The sequence below is a fragment of the Zingiber officinale genome, chromosome 5B (assembly GCF_018446385.1).
Source record: "Zingiber officinale cultivar Zhangliang chromosome 5B, Zo_v1.1, whole genome shotgun sequence".
NCBI lineage: Eukaryota > Viridiplantae > Streptophyta > Magnoliopsida > Zingiberales > Zingiberaceae > Zingiber > Zingiber officinale.
The window spans coordinates 85709063-85729673 of NC_055995.1; the positions used below are offsets into that span (position 1 = coordinate 85709063).

The following is a 20611-nucleotide window of genomic DNA, read 5'->3' on the forward strand; positions in this document are numbered from 1 at the left end:
TGGTCACTACCAAATTTCCAGAGGTAAGGATCATCCACACATAATACTTTGTATCATTCCTAAGTTTATCACATTGAGCTCTTGAAAATTGTGCAGGAAAAACATTAACAACCATGTAATTAACAAGATCAGCATACCATGGCGATTTACCTTGCAACTGAAAGAGATGCTCATCGGGGAATGAATCAACAATCAGTGTAGTGTCCACCTCACTCTCAATCCTACTCAAATGGTCCGCCACCAAGTTCTCCTTCCCACTACTATCTCATATTTCAACATCAAATTCTTGAAGTAGGAGCATCCATCGAATCAACTGAGGCTTTGCATTTGTTTTCTTGAGAAGAAACTTGAGAGCTGCATGATTAGAAAAAACAATAACATGAGAACAAAGGAGATAAGACTGAAACTTATCCAAAGCAAAAAACAATAGCTAAAAACTCTTTTTCAGTTGTTGTATAGTTGTTTTGAGCAGAATCCAATGTCTTCATAGCTAATAACATGAGGTGTTCCATCAACCCTTTGAGCTAGAATTGCTCCAACTGCAAAATTAGAAGCGTCACACATAAGTTCAAAAGGTAATAACCAATCACGAGCACACATAATAGGAGATGAAGTAAGAGCCTCCCTGAGTCTATCAAAAGCTTCCTTGCATTTTTCATCAAACACAAACTCCACATCCTTTTGCAACAATCGTGATAAAGTTAAAGCAATGGTACTAAAGTCTCTAATGAATCTCCTATAAAAATCTGCATGTCGAAGAAAAGATCGAACTTCCTGCATGCATGTGGGATAAGATAAAGCAACAATAGCACCAATCTTAGTTGGATCTACTTCAATACCCTTTTCAGAAACAACATGATCCAAAACTATACCATGCCTGACTATGAAATGACATTTTTCAAATTTCAAAACTAAATTTTTCTCCACACATCTATGCAAAACACAAGATAGAGACATGCATCAAATGAAGAACCATAAACAGTGAAATCATCCATAAATACTTCCATGCAGTGCTCTAAAAGATCAGCAAAGATACTTACCATGTACCTTTGAAATGTACCTGGAGCGTTACACAATCCAAACGACATCCACCTATAAGCAAAAGTCCCAAAGGGACATGTAAAAGTGGTCTTCTCCTGATCTCCGGGTGCTATGCAAATCTGAAAGTACCCTGAATATCCATCCGAAAAATAATAATGTGTCTTCCCTGCCAACCTTTCCAACATCTGATCAATAATGGGCAATGGAAAATGATCCTTCCTTGTAGACTGATTAAGTCTCCTATAATCAATACACACTCTCCAATTGTTTTGCACTCTTGTAGGAATCAATTCATTTTCTTTGTTTACTACTATAGTCACTCCTGATTTCTTAGGCACTACCTGTATTGGACTCACCTACTTACTGTCTGAAATAGGGTAAATAATCCCAGCGTGTAGCAACTTCACCACTTCTTAACTAAATCCCAACTAATTGCTTTTTGATGGCGCCTCAACACATTCAACAATCGCTCTTCTTGCCTAGGTTCAAGGTCCTTGGAAATAATAACTGGCAATTGTTCTTCTTTCCTCAAGTAAGCATACTTCAAATGGCTTGGAAGAACCTTCAGTTCTAACTTCGGTGGTTGCAGAACAGAAGGAAGTACTCTTTCAGATTCCAGCTCAATCATGCAAGCTTCTTCATACACTTTGATTTCTAGAACAGAACCACACTGATCAAAATTGTCAAGGCCCTCTATATTCGGATCATCATCAAAACTATCAAAAATAGTAGCAAACTCCAACAAGTAGCTGTCCAATCTGTCTTCCAATTCATCAAACACTCTATACTCAACAAAGAATGATCCTCCACATGATATCTCATAGCATCCAGAATATTACATTGAATTACAGTGTCTCCAAATTCAAGTTCTAGCATGAACATCAATCTTAGTCTTTGTCATCTTCAAAAATGGTCTCCCAAGGATAATTGGTACATGGCTTGATAAGGTATCACCCTCCATGTCCAAAACATAAAAATTTGCAGGAAAAATCAGCTCCTTAACCCTAACCAGCACATCTTCAATCACTCCTGGATGGGCAAAACTTCGATTCGCCAATTGGATCACAACCCCTATTGACTAAAGAGGACCAATCCCAAGAGCTTGAAATACTAATTTTGGCATAACATTAATGGATGCTCCAAGATCTAGCATAGCGTCTTCAAAACTATTTTCCCCTATTGTACATGTAATGGTGAACACTCCTGGATCCTTGCATTTCTATGGCATGGACTGAAATAATGCAGAAACACTCTCCCCTACGCTTATCAACTCATCATCTTTAAGCTTCTTCTTGTGGACACATAAATCCTTTAGAAATTTTGCATACTTGGGAATGTGTTTGATTGCCTTCAGCAAGGGAATGTTCACTTCTACTTTACTGAAAACTTCCATCAACTCTTGAAATTCTTTAGACTTCTCAACATCCTTACCCTTCCTAGGTTGTATCCGTTTTTGAGGAAATGGTAATTGAATCTCTGTTTGCTTCTGTACTACCACTGGTTTCTGCATTGCGGAACAGAACCAAATTTAATCTGCAAATCTGAATCCAAATCACTTGAATGTTCAGCTGAAACTTCTTGCTTATATTTAGAAACAGTTTTACCATTCTGTAGAGTGATAGCACTCACGTTCCCTCTTGGGTTTGGAATGGTTTGTGAAGGCAACTGGCTTGAATGCTATAACTGAGTTTGGCCCTGAGCAGATACCAATTGACTCATTTGTCTCTCGATATTCTGTATGGCCGCATCAGTCCTTTGTTTCTTCTGAATTGAGTGAGTACACTATAATGAAAGTTGTTGTTGATGGAGCATCATTTGCTGCATAATATCTTTCATATCTTGTACTGACAAATCGGGTTGAGATGAAGCAGAAAATTGCCTTGGTTGCTGCTGAAATGGTGCGACTTGTTGCTGGAATTGTTGAGGAACTTGCTGAAATAGTTGTATTCTGTTTGGAGCTGCACTGTTGTAGAAACCTGGTGGTCTCTGATTGCCTGAAAAATTATTGCTCTGAATCTGCTGTGGAAAAGGTTGCTGAGCTGCTGAAGCATTTCCATACCTCAGATTTGGATGATCCCTCCATCCAGGATTATAGGTAGGTGACATAGGATCATACTTAACTTGCTGATTGCTTTGCTAATACTGTTGTTGATGTTGTGGTCTATTAGGAAAAACACTAGCTGCTGCCACAAACTGCTCAGTTGTCAAATGACCTTCATCTGATTGCAAACTGGGACAAGCATCTGTTGAATGCCAGTTACTAGAACAAAATCCACATATTCTCATTGCCTGCACAGATTCTGCAGTTTGCTGTTGTGGCTGCTGATTCAATGTCATCTGCTTAGCTGCCGACTCGAATCTGTCCAACATTTCCTCCAACCTGTGTTCTCAATGCTGCTCTGTCCAGAATATGCAATCTGGGCTTCATGAACACCCTTCGCCACCATAGGTCTTGTTCTGAATTGTTGGTAATTAGCTACCATGGTCTCTATCAAATCTCTAGCATCATTAGGCGTCTTATTTACCAAAGCTCCTACACTAGCAGCATCTATCATGCTCCTATTCATAAGTAGTAACCCTTCATAAAAATACTGAATCAACAGCTGATCACTTATTTGATGTTGCGGGCAACTTGCACACAACCAAAACCTCTCCCAGTACTCATGAAGTGTCTCACCAGTAGCTTGTTGAATTCCACAAATACTTTTCCTAATTGAGGCTGTTCTGGAAGCAGGAAAGAACTTATCCAAAAACACTCTCCTCATGTCATCCCAACAAGTGATAGTTCCTAAAGGCAAATAAAACAGCCAATCTTTTGCTGCATCAGCTAAAGAAAATGGAAATGCCCTTAACTTGATGCCCTCCTCTGTAATTCCTGAGGTTTCATTGTAGAACATACCACATGAAACTCTTGTAGGTGTCTACTCGGATCTTCACCAGAATGCCCATGAAACTTAGGTAACAGATGTATAATCCCTGATCTTAGCTCAAAATTAACTTCCAATTCAGGATACTTGTAGGGGCTGATGTGACCCATCAGGAGCTGCCAACTCTCTAAGTGTACTACCATGGCTTAGTGCCATTCTCCCTGAAGAATCTGGGAACATGGAAACCGAGGTAGAAGGCTGTTCTTCTTGAGCTCTACGTAATGTATGAAAAGTTCTCTCAATTTCTGGATCAAACTGAACCAAATTTCTCTCACTTTTCTTGGTCATAAACTGCACACTACACAACCAAATTTAGAAGCATAGAACAATGTAATATCAATAAGCAGTTATCAATCTAGAAATTAACAATCACCATTAGGTCTTTGGCAACGGCGCCAAATTTGATAATCAAAACTTGTGTTGTAAGAATCTTAGTTTCAAATAATGCCTACGATCTTCCTCAGACTTGGTTGGTAGAGTAGACCCTAGGATCGATTCACAAGGACTTCACAATGCTGTTAACTTTCTTAGATCGATTTACTGCTTAGAATTATATGGAAATTTCCTTGTAGTTCAGATCCAAACTAACTAAACCAACTAGCTAACACTCAAGGGTTTTACCATCTAACGTTCTTTTTCATGAATGCAAACTAACAAGAACAAATTCTGGAAACTCTTCAACTAACTACAACTACTGCTAATTGAATTCAGCCTCAAAACACAGAAATGAATCTAACAGGTTATGAGTTAAAGAATGGAAACCTCAGTCAAACAGTAATTGCAAAAACTTAATTCAAAACCAAACTAAGTCAAGATTTAGAAACTTGAGTCCAAGATCAATCTCATTGTTCACTCAAACAAAAACAAGAACCAGAGTTTTTCGCATCAATCCACATACAGTCCATTGGAATTTAAACAGAAAAACTCAAGAGAAAAGATAATATCAGATTCAATAGCAAAGAGAAAGAAATCCAGTGAGTTGGGAGCCCCCAAGCACTCACTAAACTAGAAAAAAACGTTGTTGAACTCTAAACAAAAAGAAACAAGTTCAGATCTAGAATCTGAATAACTCAACGATGATTGCCGTAGACGCCGAGTGATAGACAAAAATCAATCAAGACTACCTTCTAAAACCAGCGACTCTAGGGAAGATGTTCACCGAAAGTAGAAACAAGCTCCAGCTCAAATCACCATCATCTTCCTTCCTCCTTGCTCTCCTCCCCTGCCAGAGAATCGCCGATCCCCTTTCTATCCCGTTTCCCTCACGTTTTATTCCTTCTTCCCCAAATCTCAGATCTAAACTGTCTAGATCTCTAAAGCACGGATCCAACGATCTAGGAACTCTAAAGCTTAGGTCTTGATGGAAGCTTCATCTATGTCTCAAATTACTCCTTTAATACCTATGAAGATTAATCAAAACTTGTTAATAAAAAGCCCCACATTTACTACTTTACCATCAAAGTTCCAAATAGTGACTAGACTCATGAAACATGCATGAAAATGCAATTAAAACTTAATGAATGAATGAAAATTCAAAAGAAAACAAATTAAAATGTCTAACCAAAATGACCAATATTAGTGATCTGCTACCCGGATGATTACTGCAGGAGCCTTGATGAATCTCTTGCAAGATGTACTCAATGTTCTCCAATCCGACGTACTTGAGTAGCGGCCTTGAGAAAACTCTTTTATACAACTGGTCCCCAATCAGAGTGAACTGCCCGATCCTCTTTTTAACAAGCGAACTTCTTCTGGACCAGCTGGTGTGATGCCCGATCGGAGGAACTCTATCAGTGGCATCGTCCAATTGCTGAGGAAGGTTATTCCGTCCGTCTTGTCGATGTATGCCACCAGTGAGACCTGTTCGACCAGCTTATCTATGATGATTGGTGATAATGCACTGGCTAACCAGTTCGTCCGCAACCTGATTGTCCAACCAGGGGAACTTCTGTATAATCACTTCTTGGAAACTTATCTTTAATTTCTCGAAAGCTTCGGCATACAGCTTGAGCCAGGCGTTACTTATTTCGAACGTGCCCAATAGCTGTTGAGTTGCTAGTTGAGGATTCGAGTGGACGAGGACTCTCGTGGCTCCTACATGTTGAGCTGCCTGCAAGCCCGCTATCAGAACCTCATATTCTTCTTTGTTATTTGTAGCCCGATAATCCAGCCGTACAGATAGTTGCATCCTATCCTCTCGTGATGATATTAAGAGGATGTCGATCTCGCTACCCTGCCGAGTGGATGAACCATCCACATATATCTTCCAGGTTGTGCTCGACTTAGCGTTTTGGACCTCTGTGACAATCAGCTAAGACTTGGGCCTTGATTGCCGTCCACGGCTGATACTATATGTCAAACTCGTTCAGCTCAGTGGATTAGCCGTCCGGATGCTTCTGGGTTAAGGACTTTCCCAAGTGCGCTATTGGTCACCACCATGATGGGATATGAGAGAAAATACGGATGAAGCCTCCGAGCGGCGAGTACTAGCGTATGCACCAATTTTTCGAGACCTGTATAGCAAGATTCTTCATCTTTCAATATATGGTTAAGAAAGTACACCGACTGTTGTTCAGAGCCGTTCTACCGCACCAACATCGAGCCAACAGCATGCTCTGTGGATGACAAATAAATCCAGAATGACTCTCCGGCATTGGGCTTTGCCAGTACAAGTAGGGAGGTAAGATATTTCTTAAGTTCTTCCCGGGCTTTGTCACACTCCACGTCCCATTGGAATTTCGTCGCGCACCGCAGGATCTTGAAGAACGGGTGACTCCGGTCAGACGATCCGTCTGATCAGCCGTTGGGCCTCCTTCAAGTTACGGGGCGGTGGCATGTCCTGCAATGCCTTCACTTTGCTCGGATTTGCCTTAATTCCCTGTTCGATGACGATACAACCCAGGAAGCGCCACTCTTTGCTCCAAACGGTTCTTGTTTGGATTCAACTTTATTCCATATGCCCTCAGAGTTTGGCAAGTTTCTTCAATATATATGCAAAGGTCAGTGGCTCGGAGAAATTTTATCAAGATGTCATCGACATATACCTTCATGTTACGACCGATCTGCTTTCGGAACACCTTGTTCATCCATCTTTGATAAGTGGCGCCGACGTTCTTCAATTTGAACGACATGACATTGTAGTAGTATATCCCGTCGGCCATAATAAAGCTGACCTTCTCTTGATCTTCATGAGAGAGCGACACTTGGTGGTAGCCTTGGTACGCGTCGAGCATGCAGATCTGCTCCCAGCCCACCGTGGAGTCCACCATTTGATTTATTCGGGGCAGAGGATAGAAGTCCTTCGGGCAGAATTTGTTTAAATTGCAGAAGTCGATGCAGACTCGCCACTTGTTGCCTGACTTGGAGACCAGCACGACGTTGGCAGCTTGGAGATTACACTACCGATTTCCAATAATTTTTCTATCTTCGCTCGAATGATTTGATTCTGTTCCGAGCTGAAGTCCCTCTTCCTCTGCTTCACCGACCGAGCATATGGTGGGACATGAAGCTCGTGCTGAGCCATGCTCGGAAAGATGCCCGGGAGCTCTTGAGTTGACCAGGTAAACACGTCATGATTTTGCCTAAGGCAAGCAACCAACTCTGCCTTCTTCTCATCTATCAGGTTGGCGGCGACAAATGTTGTGGCTTCCGATCGGCTAGGATGGATATGAACTTTCTCCTTTTCATCATAAACCAGCGCAGACGGTTCCTCCATGGTTGTGTTCACCTCCAGACGTTGAGTCTTCTGGGCGGCTTTTGCCTCTGACTTGACCATCTCGACGTAGCACTGTCGAGCGGTTAATTGGTCTCCCTTGACTTCGCCAACCGCATTGTCCACTGGAAATTTAATCTTCTGGAAGAAGGTGTACACTACGACATGGAACTCGTTTAGGGTTGGTCGACCCAATATTATGTTGTAGGCGGATAGCGCATCAACCACGATGAAGTTCGTGGTTCTTGTCCTTTTGAGAGGCTCCTCTCCGAGCGATATGGGCAGTCGAGCCTAGCCGATCGGTAATACTCATTGCTTGTAAACCCGTAGAGCGGGGTCGTCATGGGATGCAATTCGCTCCGGTCGATTTGTAGCTGGTCGAACGTCTTCTTGAAAATGATATTCACCGAGCTACCTGTATCCACGAAAGTTTGGTGAATAGTGTAATTAGCTATTGCCACTCGGATGATCAAGGCGTCATCGTAAGGGATCTCCATTCCCTCTAGGTCCCGAGGGCCAAAGCTGATCTCTAGTCCTTCGGCCTTTTCCTTGTTGCATCCCACAGCATGTACCTCCAGTCGTCGAGCGTGTACCTTCCTTGCTCGGTTGGAATCACCGTGGGTCGGTCCCCTGACGATTATTCCTATCTCACCCTGAGCGGCATTGCTTCGGGTTTTCTCCTCTCGAGTCGAGAGTCTAGTCCGCTCAGCCGAAGTTCGGACGGGACTTGTGTTATATCATTGTTGAGGTTGTCGTCGACGTCGTTCGGATGCCATTCTTTCTTCTTCCCGCCGCCTGGCTGATCGTCGTCGATCGGAAGACGGTGAGCGACGACGATATCCCTGAGGAACCGGTTGGCTTTCAACGGGCCTTAAGTCGTAGCAGTCACGCGTATTGTGTGTCGCCGATTGATGAAAGGAGCAAAATAATGACGTCCATGACTTGGGTTTCGCAGCTTTCGGACGATTGGCTGTCACGTGCTGCACAGCATGGGCTCGGGGCTCTTGGTGCGGTTGTCCTATTTCCTCTCGGGGGCCCTTTGGTGGTCGATGGTTGCTCGTTGGCTGTTGTTCAGGTGGTGCAATCTGCTCGGCGGGCACTTCCTTCCTTCATGCCGTTTGAGCCTCCTCCACGTTTATGTATTCGATGGCGCGCCTGAGCAAGTGATCGAAATCTTTTGGCGGCCTTCGGATGAGCGAGCGAAAGAACTCGCCCTGTAAAAGTTCCTGCGAGAAGACACTTACTAATAAATATGGAGAGACTGATGGGATATCCATGGTCACTTGGTTGAACCTCTTGATATGGATTTTCAGTGCCTCCTTGGGCCCTTGCTTCAGAGCGAACAAGTTAACGTTCGTCTTCTGGTAACGGCGGCTGCTGGTAAAATGATATAGAAACACTGCCCGGAAGTCCCTGAAGCTGCGGATTGATTCGATCGGCAAGCGCCTAAACCACCTTTATGCTGATCCAGAGAGAGTGGTAAGGAAGACCCGACACTTCACCCATTGGTATATTGGTGGAGCATGACCATGTTATCAAACCTAGTCAGGTGGTCCTCTGGGTCGGTCATCCCATTGTACTCTCCGATCGTCAGTGGAGTATAATGTCGGGGTAGTGGGCCGTCTAGAATCCCCTGAGAGAACTACTGGTTGATCCGTTCGGGCGAATCATCGGTTCTTGGTGCATTTCCTTTCCGCACATCCCAGACGGGCACGTTGTCGGAAGAGGATCCTTGTTCCCTTTCCGCCCGAAGGAGTATGGAACAACGTTTGATGAAAGGGAATTGACGCATTCGGTGGATCCCCATATGTGCCGGTCAACTTCTTATTCTGCCCCCAAACAGATATATTCTCCACTTGGTTTCTATATCCGGCTTGCTGCCCGGTTGTTGACGCCGCAGGTTCATTTACGTGTCGCTTAACCATCGCCTGTTATTGTTGCTCCAGCATTTTGGCCGCTCGGGCTAGTATCAGCATATCCAACTCCTTTGTCAGCGTCATCGTCGTTAGTCGTCCGACGTCCTCCATCTCCACGTCTTAGATACAGGCTACGTTCCCACAGAAAGCGCCAATATGATCCTGTCCGAAAACGGTGAAGAAGGCTTGTTGGGGATGTGACTCTTCTGTTGACCTTGAGAAGACTCCGCTCCAATCTCATGAAGACTCCGCTTCGATCTATAACATAAGAAATGTCAATGCCGGGCTAGGGAAGGGGTCTTCGGCATTGATCCTCAGACGCTCAAGTTAGTCAACGGAATAGTAGAAGAAGGCAGAGAAACGTAGCAGCAGTAAAAGCACAAGCGCGAATAGTGAATAGCACATACTTTCGCCGGTGTATGAACCCTCTCTTTATATAGTGCTATAGTAAGCAATGTGCATGCTGCTTAAGGCGCGGGTACGTTCTCCAAACTGTCTTATGAAAGGACATGTTATAAAAGTATTTCTGACATCATACCTTAATAGGGCATGCAAATCCTCACAAGACAGTAGAAGCTTCTGTCGTATGATCTGCCGGTTGACCATGCCATGTTGTCAGCGATATTACCTCCCAGAGGGATATTAGGAGATATGGGAGGGGTCTCACTGTTTGGCCGAGCGGGGTGTCCGCTCGGTCAGGAATCCCCGCCCGGTCGACCTTAGCTGTTTTTTCTTGTAGTGACTTGATTCGGCTAATCATGTATGGCCCGACCGGGCATGAGCTCCGGTCGACCTGGCACTCATTCGGTCAGTTGCGAGAATCTGATGTTCTAGGTATACTGATCCCGTCCGGACGAGATCCACTCCGCTGAGCTCCCTGGCCGACCAGACCAATCAAGCCCGATCGACAGTTGAAGTCGACCTCCGCTCGGCCGACTTTTGGTGAGCCTGTTGGTTCCTTGGTGTTGACCACCTTGACTTTGACCTCTACGTCGATTGCTATCTCCATCCTTGACCCGCACTTGGTGACCCCCCTTATCACTGCATCAATCGAGATTGCAAATGTTCAATTGAAAAGTGATATGAAAGTTGTTCTTATGAAGCATACTTGATGAAGAGACCGGGAGAAACTGTGAGTGAAACAGAAAAAGGGCATGATACTAGAGATGTAGGATCGAATTACATAGCTAGAGAGGTGAATGTCTGATAACTTGAAAAATGAAAATTTCTATTCCCTTGCAAGTGCAGGGCTTATGCAAATATTAGATTATCAAGAAACTTATTTATATTTGCTAGTGTCAGAATAAAGCAACAAAAATATGGCAACTGTAAATAAATAGATGACAATTTCCACTAACATCTCTCTCGTTCCAGTCTGTAAACTATTCAGCTGTATGCCAATTTACTCTCCTTGCACAGATTCTGTAAGAGTAAGAGTAGCAGTTAGAGTTAGACCTAAGAACACAGAGGAACTAAACTCAGATTTCGCTGACTGTGTGGAGCTACAGCCAGAGGTTTGCTGTTTCACGGTCCAATATGAGTACCTTTATCTTATTAGTCAAATTAAAGTTTTTTTTGTCAAACCTAATTTGTCTTGCAGTTGAAGCGATTGAAATTGAAAAAAAATAATTGGAGTTTAGAGTCCTACAAATTCGATGAAGTTTTTACTCAAAGTGCTTCTCAAAGGCGTGTTTATGAAGCTGTAGCTAAACCTGTTGTGGAGGTAAGTCATATGTGCATTTTAATACTCTGTTGCACGAGACACTATGAGATATTTAACAGGTCTATTTTAAAACTTCGGCATATTTAATATATGTGTTTGAATCTTTGTGGATCTGTACAGAGTACCATACTAATATGATTGTTGAAACTGATCAGTGCATATTATACAATGTTTGATATGGATATTTTGTGCCATATCTAGTTTGCATTTTTTCCTTAGTACACAAGCTTTTGATAGTGTTCCAACATATCATCGAACATGAGCTGGTTTAGCTTCATGCAGTGTTGAAAAACATTGTGTTGTTGACCTACCTATATGATCCCAGTATATGTTTTGCATCTAGTAGATATTTTTTTCAAATTTTCTTGTTTGAATTTTTAAATGTAAAATTTAATGACACCTATTCAAGGGCCAATTTTAACATATCAGAATACTTATCTTACCAAACTTGATGCAGACTACAAGTGTTATGCATATTTATCTTTGCAATTGTTTTTTGATAATTCATTATTTGATTACCTCTCCATTTTTCCATCTTCATCTTTCTTCTTTCTAAATATCATTCAAGCCTGAAGCTGAATACCAGATGCAGCTTAATCTTCTATCTCCCAGAATCATCCTGATTCCTTGTTCAGTCATACACCTTTAGTAAAATCTACAGAATGACCTTTTAATGATATGTAGTTGCATTTGGTGGACAGTCCTTCAAATTCTACAGTGCCCAGGTTCTCGGCTGGCAATGATTAATCCTTAATTATATGGAGCCCATCCAATTCTTTGTGGGTTGACTAGGTCAATAATAAAAGCTAAAGGTTACGTTTCCTTGGAGTGAAGGGATCCAAAATGGAAGGAGAGGAGGGGGAGAGAAAGGGATGCTTATTTGGGTGGATTGTTGGAGAGAAGGGAATTGATATGGGATCCCATGTCCTCTCCTTCCCATGGAACTCAATCAACCCAAATCGGATGGATTAGAGGGAGAGAAACAAATGGTAAAAGATCATTACACCCTTTCCTCATTGTCAACTATCATTGACTGCTAAAGGCAAGCTACCAGCCAATGTTAGCCGTACTTGACATCAATGGAGCACCATTAACTATTGACCACCGCCACCACTTTTCAAATTTTGGATGGAGATATTGAGGAGAAATTGAAGAAAAGGGGAATTGATGAAAATTTTCATTCTCTCCACCTATCTCCTCATCCAAGTAAACAACTTTCAATTCCTTCTCTCCCCTCCCCTTCTCTCTCCATCTATTCCCTTTTCTTTCTCTTCAATTTCCCTCCCTTCCAAGTAACCATAGCCTAAGAGTTTACCATCCTCTCATGTCTCAATGAAGGAATCTCTACAGCTAAATAAATAAATCAATTAAGATTATGCACTAAGATGGGATTGGTCGGTTGAACAACTGACCTTCCCCCGAGTTTTTAAATATTGGGGATTTCAGCTGGAGATTATTGGCAGAAAACTCAGCTTTGGAGCTTTTGCCTGCTGTTTGTGTTTTTGAAGCATGCCTCTCAATATATTTTCTTCACTAAAAATTCTAAAGCATGTGTTGTTGTAATGCTCTTCGATCCACACCGCTTGATTGGACAAGATGCTTTCTCTCTTGCAGATAGTTGTAAGCGTGACTCTTTTAACTACAATGGATTGCATTGAGAGGAATGGTTCCTGATGTAGCAGAATTGCATATCATATGATTGTTTCTCAAACATCAAAATATGATTTTTTAATTTTGGAATTATTTTGGATGGTATCTTCAATGTATTCTCTGTTTTGATATACCTTTGCAGAGTGTTTTAGATGGGTATAATGGGACTGTGATGGCTTACGGCCAAACAGGTACTGGTAAAACTTACACAGTTGGCCAGCTTGGTAAAAATGACCCATCTGAACGTGGTATTATGGTTAGAGCTTTGGAAGGCATATTTGCAAATACAACGGCTGGCTCAGACACTGTGACAATTTCTTATTTACAGGTTCGTACAATAGTTCCTGGGTCACACTCTGCATAACAGTTGTCTACATTGTCACACTCTGCATATCATGTCCAGTTCATTGATTACATTCTCTATCTTGACATTATATTTCATCAATCTAATTTGTAAGAAGATAAATAGTAGGTTAGAATAGGATAAATTATTGATGATTTTTGGTTTTGTGATTGCCTCCAGATTTTTGAATGATTTACTAGTTAGAGCTGACAGAGCTTCTTTACCCATGAAGAATTTCAAAGAGAATACCACTGTTTACATGTTGATACATTTTGTCAAATTTGAGTATTTTGATTGTCTTATTCATATTTTTTCCGTAGTTATATCTAGAGTCAGTACAAGATTTGTTATCACCAGAGAAGACCAATATCCCTATAGTGGAGGATCCAAAAACTGGGGAGGTGTCCTTACCTGGTTCTGCTGTTGTTCAGTTAAACGACCTTGATCATTTTTTGGAGCTGTTGCAAGCTGGTGAAGCAAATCGGCATGCGGCTAATACCAAGCTAAATACTGAATCATCTCGAAGCCATGCAATGTTAGTGGTGGGTAGAGCTGTGATTCACTCATCGTTGATGCTTTCCAAAATGAACATTTTAGTTTTAGTTTTACTTTTAACATACGATTAGAGACAGTAGTGCTTAAGTATTCTGCTTCTTGTCATGTCTCTAGGTTCATGTCCACAGATCGTTTGGAGGAAAAAAGGAAAATGAGGTCTCATCCCTGTCTGATGGAACAAATGACAATCTAGCTTCTCACCATGTGCCACACATTTTAAAAAGCAAGTTGCTGATTGTTGACCTTGCAGGATCTGAAAGAATAGACAAATCAGGTATGCTTCTACAGTTATAATGTGTTTTATGTTTGATTCTATTGTTCTAAGGCTAATCAAAATCATTTTAATTGCACATCTTTGTTGCATTAATTCTTTACATTATAGTTTGTATTGATGTTATTACTTCCCAACTTTTGCATTGAAACCTCTCATTGATTCATGGAAATGGAAGGTCTTTCTTGAAAACAAGATTAAATATTCAAGAAATTCAAACTATTTGAAACATGTGTAGGTTTGGTATGATGATGGTTCCAAATAGCTAAAGGGGAGGGGTGAATAGATAATGATCTAACTCTTGTTATATACAAAAAATCAAGTTTGTTAGATAACCATGAGGTGCTCTTGTGTGCATTTGATTAATTTTGTCAAGATTGTAAGATACAAAATAAAAATAATGCTAGCATTGACACGTTGGATTGTACGTGGTTCAGAGCCTAGCTCCTACTCCATAGCTTGTTGATTCGTCAAGTGAACGATTCCCACAAATCTACAAACAATCCCCCCTTTATTAAAGGCAAAGCAATCCTTTCACAATTCCAAAACCTTAGGAAGGCTTACAAGTCTCTTCTGTCAATAGGAAATGTAAAGGAAAGCTTAGAAGGAAAGTACCAAGAGCTCGTAGAAGAAAGTCATCTCTTCAAATCGTAAACCCTTGGGGTCATTCCAACATGAGCAACAAATCACAGTCAACACACAAGTGTTTTCATACACACATTCGCAAGCCAAACAACCTGTAATACTTCTATAAGAGAATCCAACAATTCATCTGTGTATCTGCATTTACCTCCCTCCATATCCGTGGGACCGACTCTAGGGGGGCCGTTGATGTGGCGGTTCCACATTTTTTTTATAAGAGAATCCAACAAATCTATTTTGCTCGCCTCTAGTTGACAAGGAACACCCTAGTCAATTGATTGGGTAAAAGTAGTTTAACAACTAACAACTCTTTGGTCAGTCGCTTAGGATTCATGTTGAGTTGACTAGAATTCCTATCTAGTCGACTACTTAAACATCCAAGTTTATTGGATTTAGTTCTGATTGACTCAAGCCTGTATAGAAATATTTATTCTCTAAACCCCTTATGTTCAGTGAACTCTCGAATCGATTGAAAACTCCAGTTGACTGAGACTCACCTCCGGTTGTTTGAATTTGTTTGGAGATGAGGTGACCTCACTCAACTTATACCCTTGTAAGCTTACATAAAGCTCATGATCGAGCTTAACCATTGACTACAACTAGGAACCAAATACCCTTTGGTTAAAGGCTTCCTACAAGCCACTAAGTAATCTAGGCCCCTACATAGCCATACAAATTATCCAATAGCACTTACTCAAAAATTACATTTCACTTGTAATCTCACATAACACATTGTTTATAGATTTTCAACCTTGTTGAGACCTTCAATCTCTCGGATGCACCAAGCCCTCTAAGTTTGCTCCAAAATTCCTTTAGTTTGCTCCAATCTTCCATCCCTTGCTTTTCACTTATAGTCTACCTCATATCATGTTGTCTTAGTGTTCGTTGCCTTAGAGTATGCTTTGCTAGTAGGAGTTTCTAGTTCCTTGGTTGCTCCACGTCATCCTTTGCCAATCAATTATGACCTCACTTGCAAGCCCTCAAACTATTGAATCAACAATCTCAATTGCTCCATTCTCCTTGTCACAGAAGAATTAAGAAAGTAAAATACAGGAAATAAAAAAAGGTAGATCAGACAAAAATAGAAAGCACCTGAAACTTTAAGTGATAAAGCTACCAAGACTTATAGACTAGGATTTTCTTTCCAAGTTGAGAAAATTTAAGTACACATTATAAGTAGTGGTATATCATTGATGATTTGATGTACATTTTAAAGGTTATATTATCTTAGATTTAGCCTATCAGCTCAGTCAAATTTTTGGTTTCAATAATGTTAGTAGGTGGTTAACATGTCAACACTTTTCGTTTTTCACTTGAATGTTACAGGAATTGAAGGCCGCATGATTGAAGAGACTAAGTTCATTAATCTTTCACTCACTTCATTGGGAAAATGCATTAATGCACTTGCTGAAAACAATCCTTATATACCAACAAGAGACTCCAAGCTCACCAGGCTGCTTCGCGATTCATTTGGAGGTAATCTTTTCCACCTTTTGTTTCTGTTTTTCATTGTTTTGTCATACTATACTTTTAGCTTCATGATTCCGAGCTCCCTAGACCCCTAAGAATTGGTTCAGGTCTTTACTAATGGTTCGGTCTTTTGGCATTGGTGATGTAGTCAAACTTGACATGGTATTGTTCAAGGATCTCTGTTTGAATTCAATCACTAATAGAAATTGTGCCAGAGCAATCTGCTGACCGACTTCTGAGGACCATTAAACATCAATTCTTATCTATGCTGTGTCATGGTCCAATCCCAAGTCAGCAAGAAGAACAAGATCACACAGCAAAATCACAGACATTGTTGGGGCGGGTCAAGGTTTCCTTGTCATGTCTCCTTTTGTTCTCTCCTCTTCTTGTTCTCCCACATCTTTCTGTTTTGTGAAGGAATTTCCTTGCCCTTGTGCTGCCAACAATAGGGGTAGAGAGGAACAGACACAGCAGGCTCAATATGCAAGGTTGCTAGGGCTGCGGGTGCTCCAGATTTGTTGCTAGGGTTGATGTGGAAGGAAAACTTGATCACTCATATTTTGTTACTCATAAACGAAAGTTTAAGCAAAATATTGATGTGTGCTTGAGTCGTTGCAAGCCTAGAAGGTATACCATTGCATTTTAAGTCTTCATAACAATATTAGAATGAGCATAGAAGTGTCTTGTTGCAGCTAAGTGTCTCAGGGGTGTGGAAGTAATGAGCGATTAGAGGCCACTCATCAAATTTATTGGACAAATTATTCGAGTTAATATTGTATTAATTATTATATACCACATTATATCATATTCATCTTTTTATTTTTTACATTACATAAGTATACTTTGAGCAACACCTTTTGGTAAAATATGCCCTTTTAGATAACTTAAGATTGCCAATTTCCTTGGTGAGAATTACATCTTGATATTTCTTGGATGCTTGGGAGTTTTAAGAAAGCTACTGAACCAAACTAAATAGAATGATGTGACGTCGCTTTATTACTTTCTCAGGGAATTTTTCACCTACCATGAACCAAATATACCTTTGGGATAAGTGGTCAGCCAATCAACTATGACAACTCTTTTCCTTTTGTGGAATGAGGAATTATTTAATTGCTTAAACTGGCAATGGCGTTGCTAGATCCCTGGAAAATTTGAAATTACTGAATCAAATTAGGATGATGATGATATTCCATATTACATTCTCTGTGATGTTTTCACATACCATGAACCTAATGTACCCTTGATACAAGTGTTCAGTCAATTAAATAAGGTATATTTTATTTTTTTTGTGTGGAAGGTGTATTTATACAACCCCTTAATTTGGTTTAGCTGTTTATTAATAGATGTCTTGGTTTCTTGTCCCATTGACACTCAATGGTATTCTTCCCATGCTAAAAAGTAGTAGACATGGTTACATCCGTTAATCAAATTTGGCAAACAGAGTATTTATCATAGACAGGCGTATTTTGAATTGAATGGCTTTGGACATCTGTGGAATTTGATTTGGACTTTTGACTTGGACAGTTATGCTTTTGATCTGCATTGTTTCGTAACGAACCAAATGATGCCTCTATGTTACCCTTTCTGCTGCTCACAGAAAATGGAACTAGCAAATATTCATTGTTCTGCAATTCATATTTGTCTTGGGAAATACCCATACCTTCTTTTCTTCTAATCCATCTTTTTGGTCTGTAAATTGAGTTTTCTCTTGTTCTGCAGGCTCTGCACGGACCTCTCTCATAGTTACAGTTGGTCCATCGGCACAATATTATTCTGAAACTGCAAGCACAATATTGTTTGGACAGAGGGTTAGTATTTTTGAAAAGATTGGTAAAAGGAGTCTTTTAGCAAATTCTAGCAGGAACCATCTTTACTTGCTAATTCTTCTTTTCAACTTATTATTATGTTTGTTCTGTTGATTTGCATGTAAGTTAAAAAATTTAGTGAATACTTGGTCACAATTGTAATCTTTATAAGGTAAATACACTAGGCTATTCTACATTGACGAAACATCCCTTTTTGGCCTTCCACAATCCTTATAAACTAATCTATCAGGATTTTCCTATAGATCCGTTGTATCCCCTTCATTAACCATTAGTTGTCACTCAATGTCAAGTAAACCAAAACATTGAATTGTATCACATTCTATTAAGGTTCTAGCATAGTGCACTTTAGGGGATGTGATCAAGGTTCAAAATGTCAGTTTGGTATTTGACTCCTTTTATGGCCGGAGGGTTAGGCTGGTAAGGGATGACCAAAACCATGGCATAACGACGCATTTTGAAATTTCATCTGTCTTTCTGTACTATTCTGGTTATATGAGATTGGAATCAACACCAAAAGAGGGGACACCAGACAGAATAGTCACTTTGACAATGGGAGCTTACAAAGGGAGGGAACATAAATGCTAGGAAGACATTTGAGGTCAATAGAAGGAGAAGATCTTTGAGGACAACCAACCACAATGGATAATAGAAAACGTGCAATCTCTTATTCTTCTTCCACTTATTTTTATTCTCTTGTTGCCTTTCCTCTTATTGTGCCTCCATCTTCCATATCCTGTTGGTTGATACTGATCAATGCCACTCGATACTGACAGTTGGTACACCAATTGGCATTGTCACAATCTTGCTGTGGATAAGCACCTAGATACTGACATGGAATGAGGCTTGAAACCTCGAACAATAAGTGCATATCTTAACTTACATGTAAATGTAATTTTTATTCTTTATTGAGAATAAACTAGTTTATTTCTTTTCACTCAGAATCAGAGAGTGAGTCAGGCAAGTTTGATATAGTGAGGTTACAATATTCTTTGCGTGTCAATTTTTCTAAATAAGTTTCCATTTCCCATTGAGTTTCCTTATATCTTCCAACTTTTCAGGCAATGAAAGTTGTTAATACAGTCAAATTGAAAGAAGAAGTGGATTATGAGAGTTTGTGTAAGAAGCTTGAGTACCATGTTGACTATTTAACCTCAGAGACTGACAGACAGCAAAAGCTTAGAGAAATTGAGAGGGAGCAGATGGAAAAGAAATTGAAAGAGCAAGAAGCATTAATAGTTGAAACAAAAATTTTTGTCAGTAAATATGAGGTATCATCTGGATCTTGATAATGTTTATGGAAAATATGTTAGCTTCTGTTGTTTATTCTTTATTTATCCAGTTGGCTGTTAGTTATTTTTTGTTTCAGGATGTTTTTTTGACCTTGTTTTATCATTTCTATGAATTTTAACTTTCACTGTGAAAAATTTATTTGCAGACATTATTTTAGTCTGTATACAGAATTTTTTACATGTTTTAAATTTTTTTTCCTTGTTCTAGAGCAGTGTGACAAACTAGTTTTTAAATTTCACCTTTTTCTTCATAGTTCTGACATTTCCTTAACTTATTTCAGTATTTGGAGAAACAAAAAAATCATTGGGAGTTAGAGGCCAAAAAATTGTTGAAGGAATTGAACATTCAGAAGAATGAAAATGATAGATTATCTCAAGAAATTGGTCATCTTGAAGAAAACTTTAAGCAGATCAAGGTATTGGTTAGTCTTGGTATCGTTTCTGTTGTTAACTTGTTATTGACTTCCTGTCTTGTTATTTGGTCAGTTTTGTGAATTTTGTATATTAGCACATTGTTTGTATAGGGATGATTGATTGATGTGGCTATAAAGTTGCTTTTATTTTCCCTTGAACTGTGCTCCTTTGCAGGATATTTGGAAAATGAAACATATTAGAGTAACAATCGTTTTTTATTAGTGACAAGTTGCACCAAAATAGATATGGATGCCTTTATGATTTATAGTTTCTACTATGAACTCTGGAGCTTGCCTTTTGACTTTGGACTTTTGGAGATAACTATCATTATAATGATGATATTGATCTCAAGTATTCAAATGCTTGTCGATATGGTATCTTTAAAGTTTAAACTGGTCAAGTACTTAAAACCAGCATGAGAAGATCTTTATCCAGGAGCTAAATCTGACCATACTGGCTTCAAGGATTTAACTATTTGACAAGTGTATCATGTAGAATCCTTCCTTTGTTGAAACTAGTTGTTATATGTTCTTTTTTTTTTTTCACTTTTCCTGATAATTTGATTGCTAGGGCTGACATATTGTCATTATGTACCATCCCTATGTACGTCTAGATTCAAGTTATGTTAACTTATTCACATATTTGCATGACCAAAACTTATTCACATATTTACCAGGCGAGGAGCAGCAGAAGAGTGTTTGTTTATTTCTTAATCTAAACAATATATTTTTTTACTTATTTGTATATTCAAAACATAGCAAACCTCACTTAGTGGGATACAGTTGGTTGTTGTGGTTGTGTATTCAAGACATGATCTTTCTCGGGTGAGGGG

The 20611-nt window shown here is 39.9% G+C and overlaps 1 protein-coding gene across 3 annotated transcripts in view; it reads left to right on the forward strand.

Moving 5' to 3' along the window:
- LOC121984783 (kinesin-like protein KIN-UA) overlaps positions 1-20611 on the forward strand; it is a 38353-nt gene that overhangs the window by 5198 nt on the left and 12544 nt on the right. For all 3 annotated transcript variants that reach the window (XM_042537915.1, XM_042537913.1, XM_042537916.1), the window contains exons 2-10: positions 11016-11110; positions 11197-11319; positions 13112-13297; positions 13633-13854; positions 13982-14141; positions 16107-16256; positions 17970-18058; positions 19135-19344; positions 19647-19781. In XM_042537915.1, the coding sequence (XP_042393849.1) occupies positions 11016-11110; positions 11197-11319; positions 13112-13297; positions 13633-13854; positions 13982-14141; positions 16107-16256; positions 17970-18058; positions 19135-19344; positions 19647-19781 (1370 nt within the window). The remainder of the gene's footprint in view (positions 1-11015; positions 11111-11196; positions 11320-13111; positions 13298-13632; positions 13855-13981; positions 14142-16106; positions 16257-17969; positions 18059-19134; positions 19345-19646; positions 19782-20611) is intronic.